The sequence below is a fragment of the Trachymyrmex cornetzi genome, unplaced genomic scaffold (genome assembly GCF_001594075.2).
Source record: "Trachymyrmex cornetzi isolate Tcor2-1 unplaced genomic scaffold, Tcor1.1 scaffold47, whole genome shotgun sequence".
In the NCBI taxonomy this organism is placed as follows: domain Eukaryota; kingdom Metazoa; phylum Arthropoda; class Insecta; order Hymenoptera; family Formicidae; genus Trachymyrmex; species Trachymyrmex cornetzi.
Genome location: NW_017299509.1, coordinates 469,881 through 490,724, shown reverse-complemented (window position 1 = coordinate 490,724; position 20,844 = coordinate 469,881). Strand labels below are relative to the sequence as shown.

General features: G+C 39.3%; 1 protein-coding gene across 1 annotated transcript; it reads left to right on the top strand.

The window, feature by feature from the left end:
* Nucleotides 1-764: 764 nt before the first annotated feature.
* On the top strand, nucleotides 765-18,548 carry LOC108765071 (uncharacterized). The gene is made up of 10 exons (XM_018513581.1): nucleotides 765-928; nucleotides 1,416-1,620; nucleotides 7,795-8,034; nucleotides 14,017-14,078; nucleotides 14,170-14,214; nucleotides 15,164-16,654; nucleotides 17,188-17,457; nucleotides 17,558-18,002; nucleotides 18,091-18,242; nucleotides 18,320-18,548. The coding sequence occupies exons 1-10, from the start codon at nucleotides 765-767 to the stop codon at nucleotides 18,351-18,353; spliced, it is 3,108 nt and encodes a 1,035-aa protein (XP_018369083.1). The 3' UTR covers nucleotides 18,354-18,548.
* Nucleotides 18,549-20,844: the final 2,296 nt, after the last annotated feature.

Here is a 20,844-nt window from a genome sequence, read left to right as displayed (position 1 = left end):
CTCTCTCTCTCTGTTTTTCTCTCTTTCGCTCTTCGGTCGTCACTGCCAGGTTAAATATAATTTTCGAGTAGACATTAAAAGTGATGCACGCGATGCTGTGCGGCTAAATTAGTGTACGTGCGGAATTTAGGGAAGCTTAAACGTGCGCGCGACAGCGACTATACCATGGGGTTGTAGAGGGTTAAGTATAGCGTCCGGTGTACACGTTACCGCGCGTGTATCTCGTTAGCACGCTCTAAGTTTCCTGTGCTCGCCGTCACGCGTTTCGTCTCGAGGGAATATATAGTAGAACAAGAATTGTGTCAGTCAAGAGACGCGAGTCGTCCAATGACACGGCTTAAAATACGAACCGAATACGTATACGCGAGGCCGCACGAAACCACCTCTCTCTCTCTCTCTCTCTCTCGCTCCTTTGTGAGAATACACGTCGCGTCTCGAGTGTTCTATTTATGCTCATACTGTGTAATTACTAGACGCCAAATATCGAGCATGTTGTCTTACAACGCGCGATCTTATTACAGACGTCACGAAGAGCCTTCGTTCTTTCATCACTGAAACGCGATCCTCATTCAGTAATATAGCGATATAACTTTTTCTTTGAAAAATCCTCAGATGTATCTTTTTCTTGGAAAAATCCTTATGATATAGAAATATAATTATTAAAATTTTTTAATAAAAACGAGTAATATTCTTTCAAAAAATTCTAGCTGATAAATAAACGTTTCAGATTCTATCTGTTGAAATTGTGTTGTTTTTAAACAAATATGCTAATTAAAAATAGTGTAGTCACCGGTCGTTTTGTTTTACGCGTTTTTTCATCTTCTCGCACGTTGAATCATCTTTGTTCGAAATTTATTCAAATCGAAACCGCGACAAATCGGCGCAAGAAAAATCTCAAGACGTGCACAACATCAGGATTAATTCAATTGTACGTAAAGTACTTTGTGCGTTAATTTTATTGTTTTATATGCATCAGTTGTTTTGTATTCTCGCTTTGAAATTTTTTATCTAAGACCTTCCTATGAACACGATGATGCTTTATCATTTTTATGATGTAATTCTTATGAGTCACCTAAATATTACTGTTCTAAGGCCGCTGTAAAAGTAGAGGCATTGATGAACTAAATGGATGGAGCAATAAACGTGTGGTTACTTTCTTTTTAGAAAGTTTTAGTGATACTATCGGAAGCAAAGTAATTATTTGCGAACAGCGTATCGTAACGTCAGACTCAGATTCTATTCAGTGCCTTATTTTTATTTATGACTTTCAGTAATAACTCGGAATTCAGGGTAGCGTTAAAGCTTCAATATGAAATTGGAACATTCTTATTTCTTATTAATGTAATTGATTAGATTATTAATGTGTGCAATCGTTTTTCCATAATATTTTACTAATCCAAGAATCGTAATTTTAGATGCAACAGAAAACCTCACTTTTGGCGGAGAAGTGAGACCTTAAAAGTGCCCATGTCCCTTTTTTGCGATAATCGCCAACGACTCGTCTCACGTCTCAAAGCAAAACCGAATGAAACCCGCTGGACCCCAGGCACTTTCATCGTTCTTCAAGGTGGCGTGGAAGTTCCCTTTAACGACACGGACATAGCGTGGCCTTTCAGACAGGTGCGTATTTACATGCTATTATATTATGCTCTTTGTTACACTGATGGAAATGTAATTGATTTGGTTATTTTAAAACGCCAACGTATGCAAGATCTAAATTTTTCGGATAGAACGTGCGAAAAATTTTTTTCTATTTTATGGAGACGGTACACAATTTTGGATTTTAATTTTGCATTTAAATACAAATTTTAAATTCCGAAGTTCGGTAGTATCGAAAGAAATTTTTTTAATAAAAAAATTTGTCCATAAAAGAATAATGCGAATCACGATGAAAAAAAAGAAAAGCTCGCTTTTCCTTGTCTGATCTCTCAGAAACACCGTGTAAAAGAACTCCACGATCGTGACTGACGGAGGAATTTCGAAGATTTAACCGCAATTACGTGGTCCGACTTTTACGACTATTTATCGCACGTCCCTGCCGGAGTAACGACCGTAAAGACAATTGAACTTCGCTGCAAGGTATTTAATAGTAGTTGCCATCGGTGTGAGAAAGTTAATTAGATTTATTTCGCCAAGGAGATAGTAAAACCGCGCGAAGGAATACAGTTGCGAAATGAATTCGCCGAACTGGAATTGTTTATCACCACTGCGACGACTGGTACGAAACGCATATTGGCTAATTAGTCATCGATAAGATTGGCATGATGAATGTGCACACTTATGATATGCTGGAATTAGTTAACATGCTTTGCGGGAAAATACATTGACATTCGAATAATTATTATATATCAAAGGAAAACTTTTGTGCTTTTTATTATTAGAATATCTATTCCATGTGTTGAAAAATAACATGAAGTTGAAGAAAACAAACGATAAAAAATTAATTAAGCACCAAGAAAAAAGTGTTTACGTTGCATTAACTTGTTTGTAATTCATTGTAATAAAATTTTTTGGGAGCTCTCACTCGGTACAGTCTGACTGGTATCAGGTTTAACGAGATGCGAAAACCAAATATTATTATCTGGCGTGTTTTATCGCATGATAAATATCGTGGAAGTCTTACAAAGTAAGAGCGCGCATGTTTCTAAGAGTATACGATTTTGTCCTTCAATATGATATTCTACTTTGTTTTATTTATTTATTTTTATTTGTGTATAATGCAGTGACCTGCGTTTCTTCCTCTGAACTCTCACATTTTCTGAGATTAATTTAATTTCCGTGGTAACAATGCGTGGCGATAATAATGCAGCAGAATGGCAGGGAGATTTCTATCAGGAGTAGCTCTATGTTTGGAAGTTTATGAACTCTCGCCTCGCATGAATAACTAACCGCTCCACTGGACTATTCTGGTATATAGAGTTCCGCTGCATTTACATCACCGAAAACACGTTCTCATCAAAGCACGAACCGAAAATCGACGCGATGATCCGGTTGAGACACGCTCCTGGCGTGCAGACGAATGCTCTGGCAGATTGCCTTTAAAACCCGCTTTACTAGAACTGAGGTACCGTTCGGACGGCACTCTACAAAAACATACCGGCCGCTCCGTTCATCCGTTCGTGCTCCAAAGCCGCGCTTTGTTTAGCGATTGACCGTGAATTTTTCACTGTGCGGCAAAGTAAAATTTTGTTCCGTCTATTTCTTGGCTACGCTAAAACACTCATTTAACGACTTAAACACATGCGCACATAATATATCTTCTATTTATTTGCATATATCTCTTATTTACATCAACACAATAAAAAAATTGTTATTTTTTAATCGTTTGCAAAAAAGAACAAGAATATAAAGAAAAGTGAAAAAAATTTTTTAATATACTTTGCTTCATTCACAATTAATTTTTACATCAAAATTACATTTCAAAATTAAAATTATAAAAGTTTAATGGATTAAAACATTTGAACTAATTTTTTGTTGTAGCAAATGAGCGATATTTTCATGTTTTATTTACATTTCACGTCTTTCTACATTTAAAAACTCGTTTTATTTAATGAGAGAATAAGCGCGAAAAAATTTTTGCTGAGCGTACCAGGTGCATATGTTAAAATATATTCTGACTGCGTTCCCATGTGAAATATATGTGGTAGAACTCGAGCCGATTGTATTCGACGCTCAGCGAGCAATCTTTGTGTGCAGGTACTAACCGCTTACATTGCTCAGAATTTGTTCGTTCAGGTCACTGAGCTATCGTTAACATCTAAAAATAATGTTTCCAACTTTTCATCATTTTACATATATGTATAACTTATTCTTTAATTCATAAATTAACATGTAATTCATAAGGCGTTCAGTTAGTTAAGTAACTACGTTTCGGTTCTAATCTGATGTATGTTGCATTCAGTATTTTATCACGGATTGATAATCATTATCTGCATTCAGCGTACTCAGCGTTAAACATGGCTACACAATTCGACCCAAATTACTGCTCGTCTACGAGATCATTCTACTTTACGGTAAATTCATACGGTAAATTTTCGTACGACGGAGAAAAAATAGAAATTATAAATGCAATGAAGATGATATCTTTGCGGTTGACTCGCGAAAAAAACGGAACTTGAGCGAAGTAAATTCACAAACAAGAATAGCACTCGATCACGACTGGAAGATATTTCCTATTTCACTTTTGCTGATTACGTCTTGTTTTTTAATACGCTATAGTCTTTATAACGTGAACATTATCTCGAGATGTCCCAGAGCAGCTCGAATTTGTGCTACGCTTGCGTCATTGTTAATCCTCTCAAGCCACGTTTGCGCCGAGTTTATGAGCTTAGAGAGAATTGTATATCTTCATCCATTCACTTCCAAGTATTAGTTTCAGCGGTCTTAATGGAGAAATGTAATTTATGATAAAATTGGTAGAAAGGTCAAAACACGAGCATTTGAATAGATCTGGGCTTAAAACTAGTTTATGAAAACGTCAAGAGAGGATTAAAACTAGTTATTTATATTAATATACATATACAATACATGGAGAACGTAGAAGACTTAGTATAGTTGCTTCATTGTATATTAATAAATAACCAGTTTTAATCCTTTCTCGATGTTTTAATAAACTAGTTTTAAGCCTAGATCTAATCAATTGCTCCTGTTTGGATCTTTTAATTTTATCATCTGCAATTTTGAGCTAAGAAATCGACACTAATGTAATTCATGTTCTTATTTTAGGAAGATTTAACGACAAAGATTAAAAGTAGGATAACAGCAGATTTCGCAGACAATTTCTGGAGAAAAGAGTCGATGGGAAATTTGTTGGATTCACGACTGGTACATCCGGTGCTTCTGCGGAGCATCCCGCATGCATGCAATCAAGGTGGTGTTCCAGTTTCTAATTTGGCGAATAGCGTGCACTACTCGTTGCTTTGTGCGCAGCGCTCGCTCCGCTCACTCGACAGTTAAAACGACGTACTCGTGCTGAATTCGATATTGCGGTGCTATTGTTGCATGATGTTGCGATCAATACGGAACCCTTTCGTCGCCGGATTCTTTCTTAACGCAGCTGTACATTAATCTGCCGTCGTCGTATTCTCAATGTGTTCTTGGCTGTCCGTTTGATACATGCGCCACTCTTGGCGAATCAGCGATGATAATGATAACAGTTCTTAAATAATTCAATAAATTAATAAAATAGTATAAATAGTATTTTAAAAATTACACTTTGAGAAAAGAGAAAGAAAATTATTGTGATTTTTAGGAACATTTCATAGAAGGTGCGAGAAAGATTCGCGAAGAAAGTCTATAAAAAATCGTTCGTTAACGCTTTATTATATAAAACAGTTGCGGCAAAGTAATAGATATTATCCCTGCCAGTGTGTTCGCGAGATACACGTTCTATCGTGCTGCTGTATATATCTATATATACACAGAACTTCTTTAAGATAATACCTGCTGGCTGTGCCGAGAGCACGTTGACCTGATGGCTGATCGTTCTCAAGATGCTCTCTCACTCTCTTACTCCCTCGTCCCCGTTCTCGTCTCTCTCTCTCTCTCTCTCTCTCTCTCTCTCTCTCTCTCTCTCTCTCTCTCTCTCTCTCCGCATCGGACGGAAATGAGAGCCCGAGAGCGACCAAGAGACGGAGAGAGTGAGATGGCCCAACTCTTGAACCCAAACACAACAAGGCGCAACGCGTTACGACTCGCACGGACTCGCTCGGCTCATTTCTCATCGCTTCACCCTTGGAATTCCGATCTGCCGGATTTTTCGGAACTCACCACGGCGACGATGGCAACGGCGGCGGCGATGCTGCCTCCGCCAATGTCGCTAAAGATGCGATATTGTAGCATCAGGTATATATGTACAGTAGATCCGTTCTCTTCGCAACTGCACCTGCCGTATTTCTTTTTTTCTCTCTCTTTCCTTCCCCATATGTGACCGTATACACTTCTTTCTTTTTAGTCCTGGATTATTCCGTTTGTTCAACAGTCTACTAATACTGATGGTGTGTGAAATTTCATTTAGAGAAAACTTATTTGTAAGTAAAAATGCCATTCAGGTCTAAAGTAGTAATAAAAGAAGAAGAAGAATTTTTTATTCTCTTCAGCACACATTTACAAAACCAAGAATGGGACTTGGTTTACATTGTTCCTACTTCTTTCTACCTCACTCATCCATCCATACTTTTCTCATACGCTCTTCAAAGTAGGACTAAAATATTATTTTTATCAACGAATTGATTGAAACCAGCGTAGACTCAGCCAGCTTGTATAAACCGATGAGTCACAAAGGATTAATTAAAATAAAAAGGAGATATATATTATTTTAATGATTCTAAGATATATCCAGTCAATACAAACTAAAAGTGACTAAGATCAATGTTATAATTACACTTAAGAATTATATAAATATAATATAAAACATGAAGTAATATTACATTTATATTGTTGAACGCGGTGTTACATAAATTACATTGTTGCGTCATTGAGTGTGAAATAACATTAATTATGTTATTTTTAGTTGGTGTCGACCGGAGACTATAATGTCGTTTATTTTTTCGTTTTCTTTTTTTTAAATCTCCAATAGTTTTAATCGTTTTATTGTCGTTGAGTCCAAAAAATGTTTTGACCTGCACTCAGACCTGCATATATCCCAGAAAAGTCCAGGATTTTAATACAAAAAGGTGGGAAGATCTTTAAAGACGCCTTTGAGCGGTGCGACCTCGGCGGTTCGACTGATAAAAACGGCACCGAACAGTGGAAACTAAGAACGGCATTTCCGCTTCGGCCATCACGGGCGAAGGGGAAGCCGGCGCGGACACACTCGCGTGATCCTGTTTCCTGTACAAGCTTTTTCGAAGCCTCCGAGGGAATTGAAGACCCGACCGGGCGTGAGATCGCCACGGAGAATCCGCTGTAGTATTTTTATCGCGTTCAAGACAAGAAAAGAAGATAGAAACACAAAAGACTCGACTATTGAAAGCAAAGAGAAATTCCGTTCGTCGTAGTCGGCGATCCGTATCCTTAAAGGAGACTGACGCTCTAGGACGTCGCTTCGCACGATTGTGAAACGTCGTCTATTCGAAGTCGAGAAAAATCTCGTTGACGACCGGAGCTCGACGACTGGTAATACTGGTACCTGGGCATCGACTCGATGACGTGGCCCTGGCGGTATCAACGTATCTTCTCAAACACTCGGTCGGAATACTCGGCGTGCGCCGTTCGAGGCAGCATCGATTTCTCACGTAATATCGCGTGATGACCTATTTGCACGGAGGAAGAAGTCGGGGAGGAATAAGTCCCCGCGACATTCGATTTCGAGAAAGGTACCCATCTCCGGGAACGGGAATGCGTGGAAATAATCGTAAATATCGCCGCTGTAGACGTTCCCCTCGTCGCGTCGGTCTCGTCGCGGTCTTCACCTCGATTACGCAAGCGGTTATCGATTTTGCAATAAAAGAAAAACATTTATCGCATATATACCTTTTTCATTCTTTATTATTCCGTTGTTATCTTTACGGGCTTTTTATTTACGTTTTATAATTTTTATTATATTATGTGATACAATTACGTTTCTATTTGTAACATTTGCGTACGGTTGAAAGTATTTGTACATTAGATAGTAATATACACTGTCATGCTGTTATAGACTATTTCTAGAGTTAGTTATTTAAAGAGATGATATTGCGTCGCTATTATTACGTGACGTTCTTCTTCCGAGGCCCATCTATTATTCAGCATTGCTATTGCAACTTCCGTACTCTTTCGCAGCTCGTATATAGCTTGATTTGTTCTCTTTATCAGGAGTCGTTCTTTCAATGGTGCTTCGGCGTGGAGGAGCCAGGCTGTTACGGCGCTATCGACGTGAACACCGGTGCCTCGATCCTGTTCGTGCCGAAGTTACCGCCCGAGTACGCGATTTGGCAGGGCAAGCTGCATACTCTGGACGACTTCAAGGAACGATACGGCGTGGACGAGACTCATTATACCGACGAGATTGCGTCCGTGCTGAAGGAAAAGTCAGCGCGAGCCTTGCTTACGCTGGTAAGTCGCGCCTGGGAACAGATGGACGCTTACTGGTCTCGCTGCTTTCCTGTTTGCCTTCTCCTTAGGTAGAGGAGAGAGTACTCAATCTGGGGATAGTACAGACTTAAGAACGATCGCGATTTTACAATGCCGATTATGCAATTTTTCCTCCGTCTTTCATTCAAATTATTTTGTTTCTAGCTGCTAACGCGCGCGACATACCTATAGTCGTTGATAAACAAAGAGAAAACGGATCGAGTTGCTGAGTGAATCCCCAAGTTGAGCACCCTTCTCCATGTGCATGTGTGTGTCCGGCAATAAGGCGATTCACCGCGGCATGCCTCGTGACGTTTACCTTCGCCTCCTTCGCGACTGTCTGCCTCTACAATGTGTCGAGAAAGTTGCGTCGGTCGGTCTGGTTTTGCGAGACTCTCCGCCTGTATTTAATGTGTGACTCCCGGACGCTCTCCTTTACCAAACATTTGATGAATGCGAGCGCGTTGTACGTGAATTTTTGTCGCATTGTCACCTCCAATTAGAGACTCGTCGTCGTCATTCGCACGACGCCGCGCTGACGCGACGCGGCATTTGTCACGACTCGGCGAATGTTTGCCGAGTCGGGGGCATCGTCTGACGTTGCCTGGGATGACTTACCAGTCCTGTTCTCTGTGCAGTACGCGCTGCACAGATGGGACTCGCAAAAATCCGGCCGTATAATACCCTCCCGTGCGAAATACCGCGTGCGTGCGCGCGCGTTTAAATGCCGCCCTGTTGCTACGCGGATTAGAATTATGGTGGATTTAGCAGAATCCCAGAATGCAATCCTTATGCCTAGCTCTACGCGACACGTTCGTTTGTCAAATACTTCATGTATGCAAGTATACACGCACACTTCGGGATATTTTTTTACCGTTCCTCCCGAGGACAAACAGAGTAGTTGGGGTGGCGGAGGAAGACAGACGATTTATGCTTTGTTTGACGTCTCATATTTATTTTCCGTTTTACACAGTTTGCTTTTACATGTCTGGACTCTGATTTAAATCAGTTTATTCTCGATCCATTTTATAGTTTAGAAAATCGCGGTGGAGAAAATATAAATAGCGGGGCAACGCAGCCGGAGACACACGCAGTTTATAAAAGAAGAAATGACACGATAGCGTGTGTAACACTTTTACCCAGAAGCCTGATGACATGTTAAACGACGGGACTATAATAACGCAGAGTATTTGTTCTATCTGCGACCTCGTGCCTGCAACCTGTCAGCAGACACAACCGATTTACGATTTACATAGCTCCGTTGTGACATAGATATCGCGTTCGGATGAAAAACGGCCGATAAATTTTTCAACCGGTCGCTATCTAACGAGCAACAATTTGTCCCTAGCCGCGGTGCATCAATGACAACGTAACTGGGTGACCGCAGATATTACGAGCGACCTGAACCGTAGATTACAAGTACGTTACGTGGGACGCTTATCTGATAGCGCGCCGCCGCAAATAGATTTCGCGTCACGAAGTCCAAAAGACACGGCCGGCCTCGTATCGATTGCAACCGGCAATGCGGGACTTAAACTTCATACTCCATTTTAAGGAAACCGCATTAAACTTTTAAATACTCTCGGCACATAGGAATACACAGTTAATTCGTATTGTTAATAAGTTGGTCGATAAAAAGCGCTTTACTCCAGAAAGTAATTTTCCAAGATCACAAGTAGATTTTTAGTTAAAGTTTAAAGTTCTTTTCTTTTTTTCTATTTAATTCAGCCACAGTTGTACACATATGTATTGACGTTTCCCGTTAGCTGATATCTATCTTTCATATCTTCTGCAGGAAGTATAGTTGTTTCAATAGAAAGAGAGAGAGAGAGAGAGGAGGGGTGTATTCTATAAGGAGATATTCTGTTCGGATAATAGACCGCTCGAATAGTAGGGTGTTCAAATAGAGGTTATTCGGACAATAGGAGACTTCGAACAAAGAGGTTCTATTTGTATTCGTATCAAAAATGACAAGATGACATCTTATGATTCTTATTCAGATATCTACAGATACATTTAGTATCTAAGAAATGTTCAGATACTTTAGATTTTGTAATTTCTTAAATTTAATTTCCATATATTTCCTTTCTGTCTATAATATTTTTGAAAATTATGCAAGTCATAATAGTTCTTGTCTAGAATATTTTTAAAAACTATGCAAGTCGTATTAGCTCTCGCGATAACGTTATTGTGAGATATAGTAGTTTATAATAGCTGTACAATTATCGTTATTAACAAAAGCATTAATTATCTTGGAAAATACGAAGTATAGAAACATGTGCAATTTTTACCACATACTTAATATTTTTATGGCTATTTTTTGCAATTTTTATCGTGATGTAAACAACCTGTGCGTTGCGATAGTAAAGATATTCGGCAAATTCGCGAAACTAGTTTTACTGATATACCGGTTACGCGCGGGATCTTGCAATTTAAGTCAATTTGAGGCAATTTAGAGCATTTTGCGATCCCGCGCGGTGCGCATTAAGCGATTCCAGAGACGTTCGCATGGTTTACGTGAAACCAGGAAATTCACGATGTCTCTCGTGCGGTGAAACGGTGGTGTTTTCCAGGAATCGTAACGCGCGATTATTGGTCGACTTGAGCTCATTGAGATGCGCTCATTGTGTTGTATATAACGCACGTTACTCATCCCGTCAAAGTAAATTGACGTAGAGTTGTCAGTGTTTGCGCGATTAGCTCGATCGAAAACACAAGCTCGTATATGTCGTTAATACTCCACAATAGTTATGAGACAGGTCATTTAAACTGTTGTCCATATCGCTGGCTATTGAAAATCGATTCGGCTATTCTCTACACTCGTTTCTACGAATTCGTCGAAACTTCCCGAAATAACATCACGGTGGTTATTTACATCAGCCAGCACTGACGAAGCAAAATGTTTAATATCGAGATATTTTATTCAGCAAGACTATCTTTGGCATGCGGACTCGAGATGAGTTTCGTGTTATTTCTACTGTTTACCGGTACTCCAGACTGGTCTGTGTGTTAGCACATAGACGCTGATGAGTAGTTTCTAGCAGTGCCACGTAGACTCCGGCCTTGAATCTTCTCTCTATTTCCAGTGTCGCTCAATAAATCGAATTGCCGCAAAACTCGTTGGGAAAAATCAATATTTAATGTCTTCGCGGAAAATGTTATTTTGCTGAAACGTGCAGAGACAACGGACATTAATAATAAATAGAACAACATACGGTATTTGCCGCAAGGCAATCACAACCTCTTGCATTATTCTGAAATGTGTGAGAACGTTCAACATGTGTAAAATCGAGATCGGCATCATGGAATTTTCTCACGAAACACTTCGAGATTTCACGTTATTTAATATCTTGGCTCATGTTTTCGGATAGACAAAACAAAGAGTTGCAATAAATCCGTAAAACTTTCGTGTCGCACTTATTTTTAATATCTTACCTTTTTATTATAATAAATTTATTATAATAAATGATTTTATCAATTTGTTCACGAAACCGAACCAGTCTGCGTTTTGTTACAATAAATATAATACTGACGCAACGTTTCATATAATCGAGAACTTTTTTTTAACATTTATTTTAGAGGAACGCGTAACTCGACATTTAATCGTCTGGTTTATTTTTAAAGATTAATGTAACAGTCATACAATTTAAAATATACATGAAATCAAATATTTTTAGTTGCGATGCGATTGAAATATGCATCTCGCATTTTTAATGTTTCCGTTTTAAGTATAAATTATACAATCAACGTATTTGGTATATATTATATGTATAATAACATGAAACTAGGTGATAATTAATTACTGTTATTCTAAAGACGTCAAATCATTAATATTAAATTACATCCTTGGTATTTAATCATTAATTATACCGTTGAATATTGTTTGCAAACAATGCAGCTTGCCAAGCCGATTATCACTTGACAATGCGATATTCATGCATGACAAAGCTAATTTAATGGTTGATAAACACGAATGGAAACAAAATGATTCATAACGGTCGGAATAATACTATACCAAAATCGACGTATTTGTCGTGCACGTGTATAGATCATTGTGTCTTTTATGGTATGGTATATTTTATAAAGGACTGTGACAAAATCTTGAATTTCGTTTGTTTTCGATTTTTAAATTCGATTTTCAAACGAAATATACACGGAAAGAACAATTTTACTGAAGAATCTAAAAATTTAGTTAGAACTGAAAATAATTTAATGGATTATTAAAATTATTATATAGGGCGCGCAAATTGGTTGCTAGAATGTCAAAACTTTTTGCAGTATTACTCATCGTGCTTGAGTTTTCCACAAAATTATTTTCAGATCTGTGTCCATCTAAATCTTAAAATATCTCAGCAAAATCGTTCCTTTTATACGTCCGATTATACGTATATCTTGAAAACCTGTCGTTGAAATTTGTAAGAATTTGTTAAAGTTAAGCTTGATATTTCCGTGCACGATTAATTATTGCATATGCACGAAACTCGTTAAAATTCCTTTACCTCCACGGTCTTGTCGTCGCGCATGCAGTCGTTCGATCAGTATCGGTTTAGAAATTTATGATTGCCGATAGACTACGAGATACGTGGTATCTGCAATAATCTGCATGGCAAATGAGACAAGTTTGGGAACCGTATACGGTCACAGGGCGTTACATCATGATCCCCGCGGTGGTCAGGATTAAAGCTGAGGTTCGTTCGAGCGTTCAGCAGAAATAGGCACGGGTATATAATCGACGACGGGTTAGTCACAATGCAACCTTTCATGCTTAGCGGTAGCATACATGAACCGACGTATCTTCGCAGAGATATAGTCGCGCACGTGTGTGCCGCGGAATAAAATATCTAATTATAAAGATAGATGACGGAGGTTACCGCGTTTGACCTTTATAAAATGATACAAAAAATGCCATTCGAAATTTGCTGATGAGAAAGCTTAAAAATTCTTTCAAGATGCAAATAGATATAAGGGAGAGCATAAATTATAATAAATTTGTATTTCCGCCGCGACACGCCATGCGATATCGCGCTATCAAATGCTGCAATGTTATACACGTGCTATAATTACACGTTTAATCTGCTGGGGCCTGGTAAGGTAAATAGTTCGCTGCCGTAACAACTTTATACTAGTTCTCAGCATTGATAAACACTTGTTTCTCGCAGACCGACCACACACTCGCGACTCTAATTATCATTACATTGCAAACACAGTATTGCTACTGCATATTTTTATGCGACACGTCGCGCGGTCTTTTGCAATATCCGACACAACAAACGCTGACAAACACATTCGCGGCGTGGTATTCGCTATTTAGCGGATCGAACGTTTTTTTATTCCTCAGCGAAAACCGATTAATGCTCTCCAATATCGCAAGCGTGCGCAAAAAAGTGCTCGCTAGCGTCATTACGCAGGTGTATAATTCGACGTGTACTATGCAAAAATCAACTTTGCGCAAGAAGCTGTTACATGCAAAATATAGCATATGTAAAAAAAACCGTTTTAGCACGTATAATTTGCACAAAAACTTGTATACCCTACTTATCATATACATAAGCGAATAGAATTGGAAATTATCACATATTGAGAAAATATTGATATTTCAGACTCGAGTATTATGCGGCGTTGCGGCATAATATAACGTGCCGATTAATCGCTTAATTAATGCATGACGCATTAAGAATTTATGCGGACGTTATCATTCCAAGTGAAATACGTAACTTTATCACGCACGTTACCCTTCCGCGGACATAGAAATCAATGGCACAGAAAACGTTTGTTTCGCCTCCGACCGGATGGGGATTGCTTTCTCTATTCTGACTTGAATCCAAATTACGTAAGGCTTGCTTTTACTTTGACCTGCACGATATTCCGCTCGCACGTTGCTGTGTACATTGCTGTGTTGCCCAAACCACGACAAACCTGATTACGATTTACGGTCGTTCCTTTTCTCTCCTTTGCGCATTGCAGAATGGCAAAAACAGCGACAGCGGACTGACAACGCGCGAGACGATTTTCGATGGTATCGACGAGTAAGTATTAAGTGATGAGGAAAATTAAAATAAAAACATAGCATGTGACCGTTATGAACAATTTATATAATTACGAATTTTTTTGTCGTAGATTCTGGGTGGATCTTAAACACTTGTATCCGGCGATATGCGAGTGGTGAGTATATCGGTTTTCTTTCGTTCCCCCGTAATAAATTTTGTCATTCTAAATGCAGAGAGAGAGAGAGAGAGAGAGAGAGAGAGAGAGAGAGAGAGAGAGAGAATGGTAGACAAGCTTTGTGTAGTTAGATGATATCGAGGAGTGCATTTAGAGTACAATGTAATTAATATATATAACAATATACTATAAAAATCGCATTGAGTTACCATAGTTAAAAGAATGGAGCTTTTGTAAGCTTAGTTTTTGTTATTTATATCGCATATCGATTGCTTGAAAGAATCAGTGTCGCCATCAGCTGGTCGACTTGTGGAATCATACACGTCGCCACATCGGTATATTTCTGACAACTTTTTATTGGGTTATAATATACACATCAATTATTTTAAATTTTATATTTAATGTGACACGCGTTAAAAAAATAATTAAAAGCAATTATTCTCTCCTTACGATTATAATATTTTATTTTACCGTGACACAAGCATGAAGATCGAGAAGAATCTTTGAACGTTTCTTGAAGAAATTATTAATTACTGAATCTTGAATATATAAAGCTTGCAATGTAATGCAGAAAGGTAAAAAGAAGAAAATCCCTTTATTAGGGAAACAACACGTTCTGATTGTATTTGCAATTGCTATTATAGATGATACTTTCGAGCCGGGGAAATTTCTCTGCGAGAGCATTCGCACATTCTTCCCGTTTGATTTTTAAATTTAAAAAGAGGTATTTCGAATCCAAAGCGTGCGATCACGAGATACAGTTGACGCAGACGAACATCTTCGTACAAGAAGGTGCGCGCATACAAGAAGTTCCTTTAATAGTCAAGAAAATCACCAGCATCGAAGCTCTCCTCGACAAACAAAGACGGAGGACCATTGAATCGTCAAATAAAACTAAGAAACCCGCGATATGTCGTAAGGACAGTATCCCTTATTCTATCGGTACGAGCGTGATGAAAAATGGGCCTTTAAAAAATACTATTAGTATAGAAACCGATGAAGGTACGGCGATTCTTTACTGCTCTGATATCGAACGTCTTAAAAACACGGACGTGGAACAGGTTCTGGATGCAATAAACTCAGGGAAGACGGATAAAAGAGTTTATTCCATGCTGGAGAACAAGATCGCCAATGAGATAAATTGCCGGATAGCGCTCCAAAGTTTAAGGAAGATGATAGAGTTGGAAAGCGAATGGAACCGGTACCGAAAAATCTCGTCGAACGCTCAATCATCTGCAGAGACTATCAATAGAGACATGATATTGCAACAACTTGTAAGTCTGATTGTCAAAAGCCAAGACAGCGAGACAATATTACAGGGGCTAAAGGCGCTAAAGAGAGACAGATTTAGTCCTTCGACAAATATTTATAAGGACCGGATGTGTAATGAAGTCATGATTAGAGCCACAGACGGCGAGCTCACCATGTCGCAGTTAATCAGAGCGGTGAGAATTCTGGTTAATTATGGAAACTCCAAATACAGAAACTGCATAGACATGTTGTGGGTAGGTCTGGCATGTAGGGAGCAGGATATTAAACCAGATCTACTGGTTCCGTTATTCAGATCGCTCAAGTATTTCCAGCGAAGTAAAAATATGGTACAAATCATTTTGGAAAAGAAACTATCGGAGCAGTGGTTAAAGTTGACCGGTTCGCAGATGGCAAGTATACTGAACTGCCTCTACGGAAAAGAGTCCTCGCAAGAATGTCTATCGAGTGCTAGTAAATGGGCGAACGTGAGTATGACCACTTCTACCGAGAAAGATCTCGTCAATTTTATTGGCGGTTTGCACACGAAGGAATATGTCAATGAAAATATAGAACAAGCGTTGGTGAGATACGTAACGAGCAAAGGTACCGAAATGAAAGATCCTCATTTAATCGCCTCCATCATGGATTACTGCAAGGATTTACGAATTCGAAATCCGTATGTTCTCGCTGAATGTGGAAAATATTTTATAAGACATGGAACGCAAATCCCGCCTACGTTATTGTCTCCCATTCTCGCGCCATTTGGATTATTGAATCTACAACCACCGGATTCGACCAACTTTTGGAAAATGTTCGACGAGGTGATGTCTGCAAGATTCTCAGATTTGAAGCTAAACGACGCTTTAGACATTCTTCTGTCTTGCACATATCTTGAGAGATATCCCATTAAGCTTTTGGATAAGGTTTTCAGTTCGTATCTTATGAACAGGTTGCAAACGCAAAGGGACGCGCCTATCGTCAATCACTTGAAAAACAAATTAAAATTATTCGACGCGACCATGTCGTTGGAATGCAAAGATTATCGTGGCAGCCCGATTAATCTAGACAGAAACACGAAGTCGTTAAATTTAGATATGAGAATCAGGGGTATTATTAATAAAATACACAAACCACTGGCGCATTTGGTAGGCGGCGAGCACAAGTTAAGCAGGAGTGTGGTTTTGAGCAGGCTGCCTCTCATAAACTTCTATATTTTGGATATTCTTGTACATCCGCTCTTAAAGTCGACGCCAGTGTTCAATTTAAACCTACATAAAAAGCGAAACGTCAATACTGCGATTCTAATCTATTTGCCCGAATACTTTTGCTGGAATACGCGGTTCTTGATAGGGCCGCAGGTAATGAGAAAACGACAAGTTAGGAAATTGGGTTTCCGAGTTGCACATTTAGATTACGCGAAGCTGGCAGAACTCGTAGATCAAGACGACAAATTGCTATCCTATTTGTCACAAAGTCTGGACACCGCCGAAGATGCTTTATAAATCGTTTCGTGTGATACATGTATTTTACGGATGTAAAAATTTGCGGACGAGATTGCAGTGTGAAACGCAATTATAACTACATGTTTCTTTGATGACAATAATAATAATAAAGCAATGTACTCTAAATGGAATAGAAGTTTACAAAAAATTTGTAATTATTTTTTTTAAGTTAACATATTTTTGTAGTATCTTCGTAAATTCTTCTTTTTGTTTTATGTAGCCGGGTGATAAAGTCTCCTCAAGAAATTAAAGTATTGCGGTATGTGTGCAAGATAAGTTCGGAGGCTCACAAGACTGTAATGCGTTCTATGCGTCCAGGGATTCCAGAATACAAAGCAGAGGCTTGGTTTTTGAATTATGTATACGCTGAGGGAGGGTGCAGGCATGCATCTTACACGTGCATCTGCGGATCCGGACATAATTCCTCTATACTGCACTATGGTCACGCCGGTGCGCCGAATAATAAAGTCATACAGGATGGAGATATGTGGTAAGATTTCAGTTGCAGCTGATCTATTCGTTACAATTTGCTTATACGTACATTGCGTATTACAATACTTGCGTAACACGTTCTCTTATCTGTCACGCAGCTTGTTTGACATGGGCGGTAATTATTATGGATACGCGGCCGATATTACGTGCAGTTTTCCGGCCAACGGGAAATTCACCGAGGATCAAAAACTGATTTACAACGCAGTGCTGAAGGCGCGCGACGCCGTGATCGCAGCCGCGAAACCGGGAGTCGCCTGGACAGATATGCATCTGTTGGCTAATAAGGTCATGTTGACATCGTTGAAGAAAGGTGGGCTACTGGTGGGCGATGTCGAGGATATGATAAAAGCAGGTTTGAACGAAGTATTCCAGCCTCACGGACTGGGCCACTTGCTAGGATTGGATGTGCACGACGTTGGTGGATATCTGCCCGGTCATCCTGAACGCTCAAAGGACGCGGGAGTGAGAAAGCTGAGAACCGCGCGGACATTGCTCGCCGGAATGGTTCTCACGGTGGAACCTGGCTGTTATTTTGTAGACTGCGTAAGTATAGAGATAATTGGCAAATAATTCTTACACGAATTTTAGAACAGTCCTATCGGATGTTTATGTGGAATAATTTCCGTTATAGTTGCTCGATGCAGCTCTTGCTGATCCGATCCAGTCAAAGTTCCTTGTGCCAGAACAGTTGCAGAGATTCCGAGGTTTTGGTGGTATTAGAATCGAGGATGACGTCCTCATAACGGAAACCGGAGTCGAAAATATGACGGATGTTCCTCGCACGTAAGTTCATTCTGAGCACGTTTATTCACTGTTAATATTATTTTGAAAGAAAACTATTTTACAATTTTATATTTCAGAGTTGAAGAAATAGAAAACTTCATGCAGAGTTAATTGGTCAAGAAGAAAAATTCGCAAAATTCGGAGATTTTGAGAGATGAAGAACTGAAAAGTTGAACAGGTTGCTTATTAATTAACTGCATAAATACATTTGTGATAAGAAGGTATATTCATATAATTTTTTACCAGATACGTGTATATATTTGTATCGATTTATACGTAAATATAACGAATAAAGCAAGAAACTGAGATACCATAATGTAATGTTACACCGCTACGTTATGGTATATCGTTAAATCGATATTTCTGCAGCTATCGTGTAGCAAAACTTTTCAAGCAAGATTTTTCAAACCCACGCATTTGCACGTGCAAGACTTTCTCACGCTAATGGCTTAGACTAAGGCAGGTAGATTTAAGATCACTGGTAAAAAGTCATTCATTCTGAGTTACGTCTATTTTGGAATAGCCTTGGTGACTTTTGACGATAGAATTGAAAGCAGTTTCAACATATAGATACGTTAACGTTACGAGCTAGGAGATTAGGGCTTAATTCGATTCACGTGGATACTTTTTTATCGCGTGGACCATGACCTTTCGTGCTTCGGGCTTTCGTGGGTTAGAAGTTCGTCCGCTTTTATATTACATTCCACATTCGCTTGGACATAATCTAAATGCGGTTATTATCGTGCGTGAGCGCCTTAGAATTGCGTGACCGACGCAACCTATGTGCGTGCTGTTGCATACTGCGATCGACACGCGAAACGTCAAACTAGCCAACATTTGCCATGTATCGCAACATCTTAAATTTCACAAGAGTAACATAATATCGGACAGTCAACGTCAACAAACCGAACGTCCCGCCCGGTAAAGAAATCGCGAAGTACTGGAGCGCTCTCGCGTCTCCGATTTCACGCGTGATGGAAGATAATTCGTGCTGTATCTTCTCGGGGAAAACGATTAATGATCACCGAAGGCATTGACGTCAAAACACTTTACCGCCGTTCACGAAGATTTCGGTGAAAATACTATAGAAAGCGAAGGAGAAAGCGGGACGTGAATGACGAGGAATTGCATCGTAAACCCGCGATTGCGTGTGTAAAAATAAAGCATTGGCCCCTGGGCGGACATTATACCACAATTAGATTGTGTATAGGTCTGAAAATACGCTATCGGCTGATCTCGCCTACGAGAGGTGAAACCACTTGCAATATACATATATCTATTTCAATTTAAAGTCCCTTTAATCTTGCGCGACCCTAAGACCGGGTTAACTCGTGGAGGTCGCCCGTTTTTCGCAGAGAAGTCAAAACCCCAAAGGAAATCCGCGGTCTATCGATCGTCTACGATCACCGTCGGGACCTCCATCTCGATGGAACCGGCGTGGTCGGTTTATAGATACGTGTTGCGAGAATATAGAGCGCGGACCACACGGTTGACGTAACACGTCAGCATGTCACACGCCGCAGGCGGAGTACGTTCACCGTAGAAATTCTATAACAGAGTTATAACAGAGTCTAATCATGAGATGATAAACATTTTAGCAACTCGTCGTTTTTATCAACTTTAATAAGTTAGAATGAATATGTAAGATGGTACAAGCTAGAACGAGATAGCACTTATAAAAAGAGACATGGTTGCTTTCCAGCAAGAGACACAGTGTGTTTCCAGCAAATAACACAGTGTAATAGAGTGGATTACATCCTTGTTGTTTGCCAATATTAAACAAAGATGATATGATCACTATGTCACACTGTGTTGCTTGATACGTCGCTTGAAGGGTATATATACTTGGAAAGCATTAAGTTTATATACTCTTCTTTCTTATTCTTCTTTCGATAAAATTGCTCGACTTTGTTATAGGGTCTCTAGTTCACCGGGAAAAAGAAATCCCAGTGCACGCGTACCGTAAACTTATCACGGTGTCGTAGTGTCAACGATACGCGCCGCGACGCTCGTCGGCCGCGCGATCGAAGCGGAAGCGCGCAGACGCGCTCGACAGCTCGCGGATATTGAGCTCTTTTTTTCTTTCTTTCTTTCTTGACGAAGCGTCTTTTTTCGCTTCGTTTAATGAAGTCTGCTTTCGCTCTAGAGATCAGCTTCTCGAACAGCTTCGTATTATAATAATGATTACGAGTTTGCGCCGCGAGGCTTTTAAAAGTTTCTTTACGAAAAGAACGGTTTTGCCGAAATATCTAAAGATTAATTAGCTCCAGATTAAAAATAATTTTATTGGTTCATGAAAATAATTATGTAGGACGTTCAAAACTGATCGCTAGAATGTCAACAACATGTTTGGAACTTTGCTCATCGTATTTGAGATTCCTCTGTAATTTTGATGGCCCAACAAAATTATTTTTAAATCTGTAAGATTTTTAGATACTTTAGCAAAATCGTTCTTTCCATGATATCCGATGCGTTAAAGGAAGGAAAGTTTAAATTAGATTCGAATCGGTGAGACCCTTATTCGCAACTTTGCGGAATGGTCATTATTATCGGAAATAGATTTTCGGATAAACGGAGAAGGCACTAAAAGGTCCTATTATCT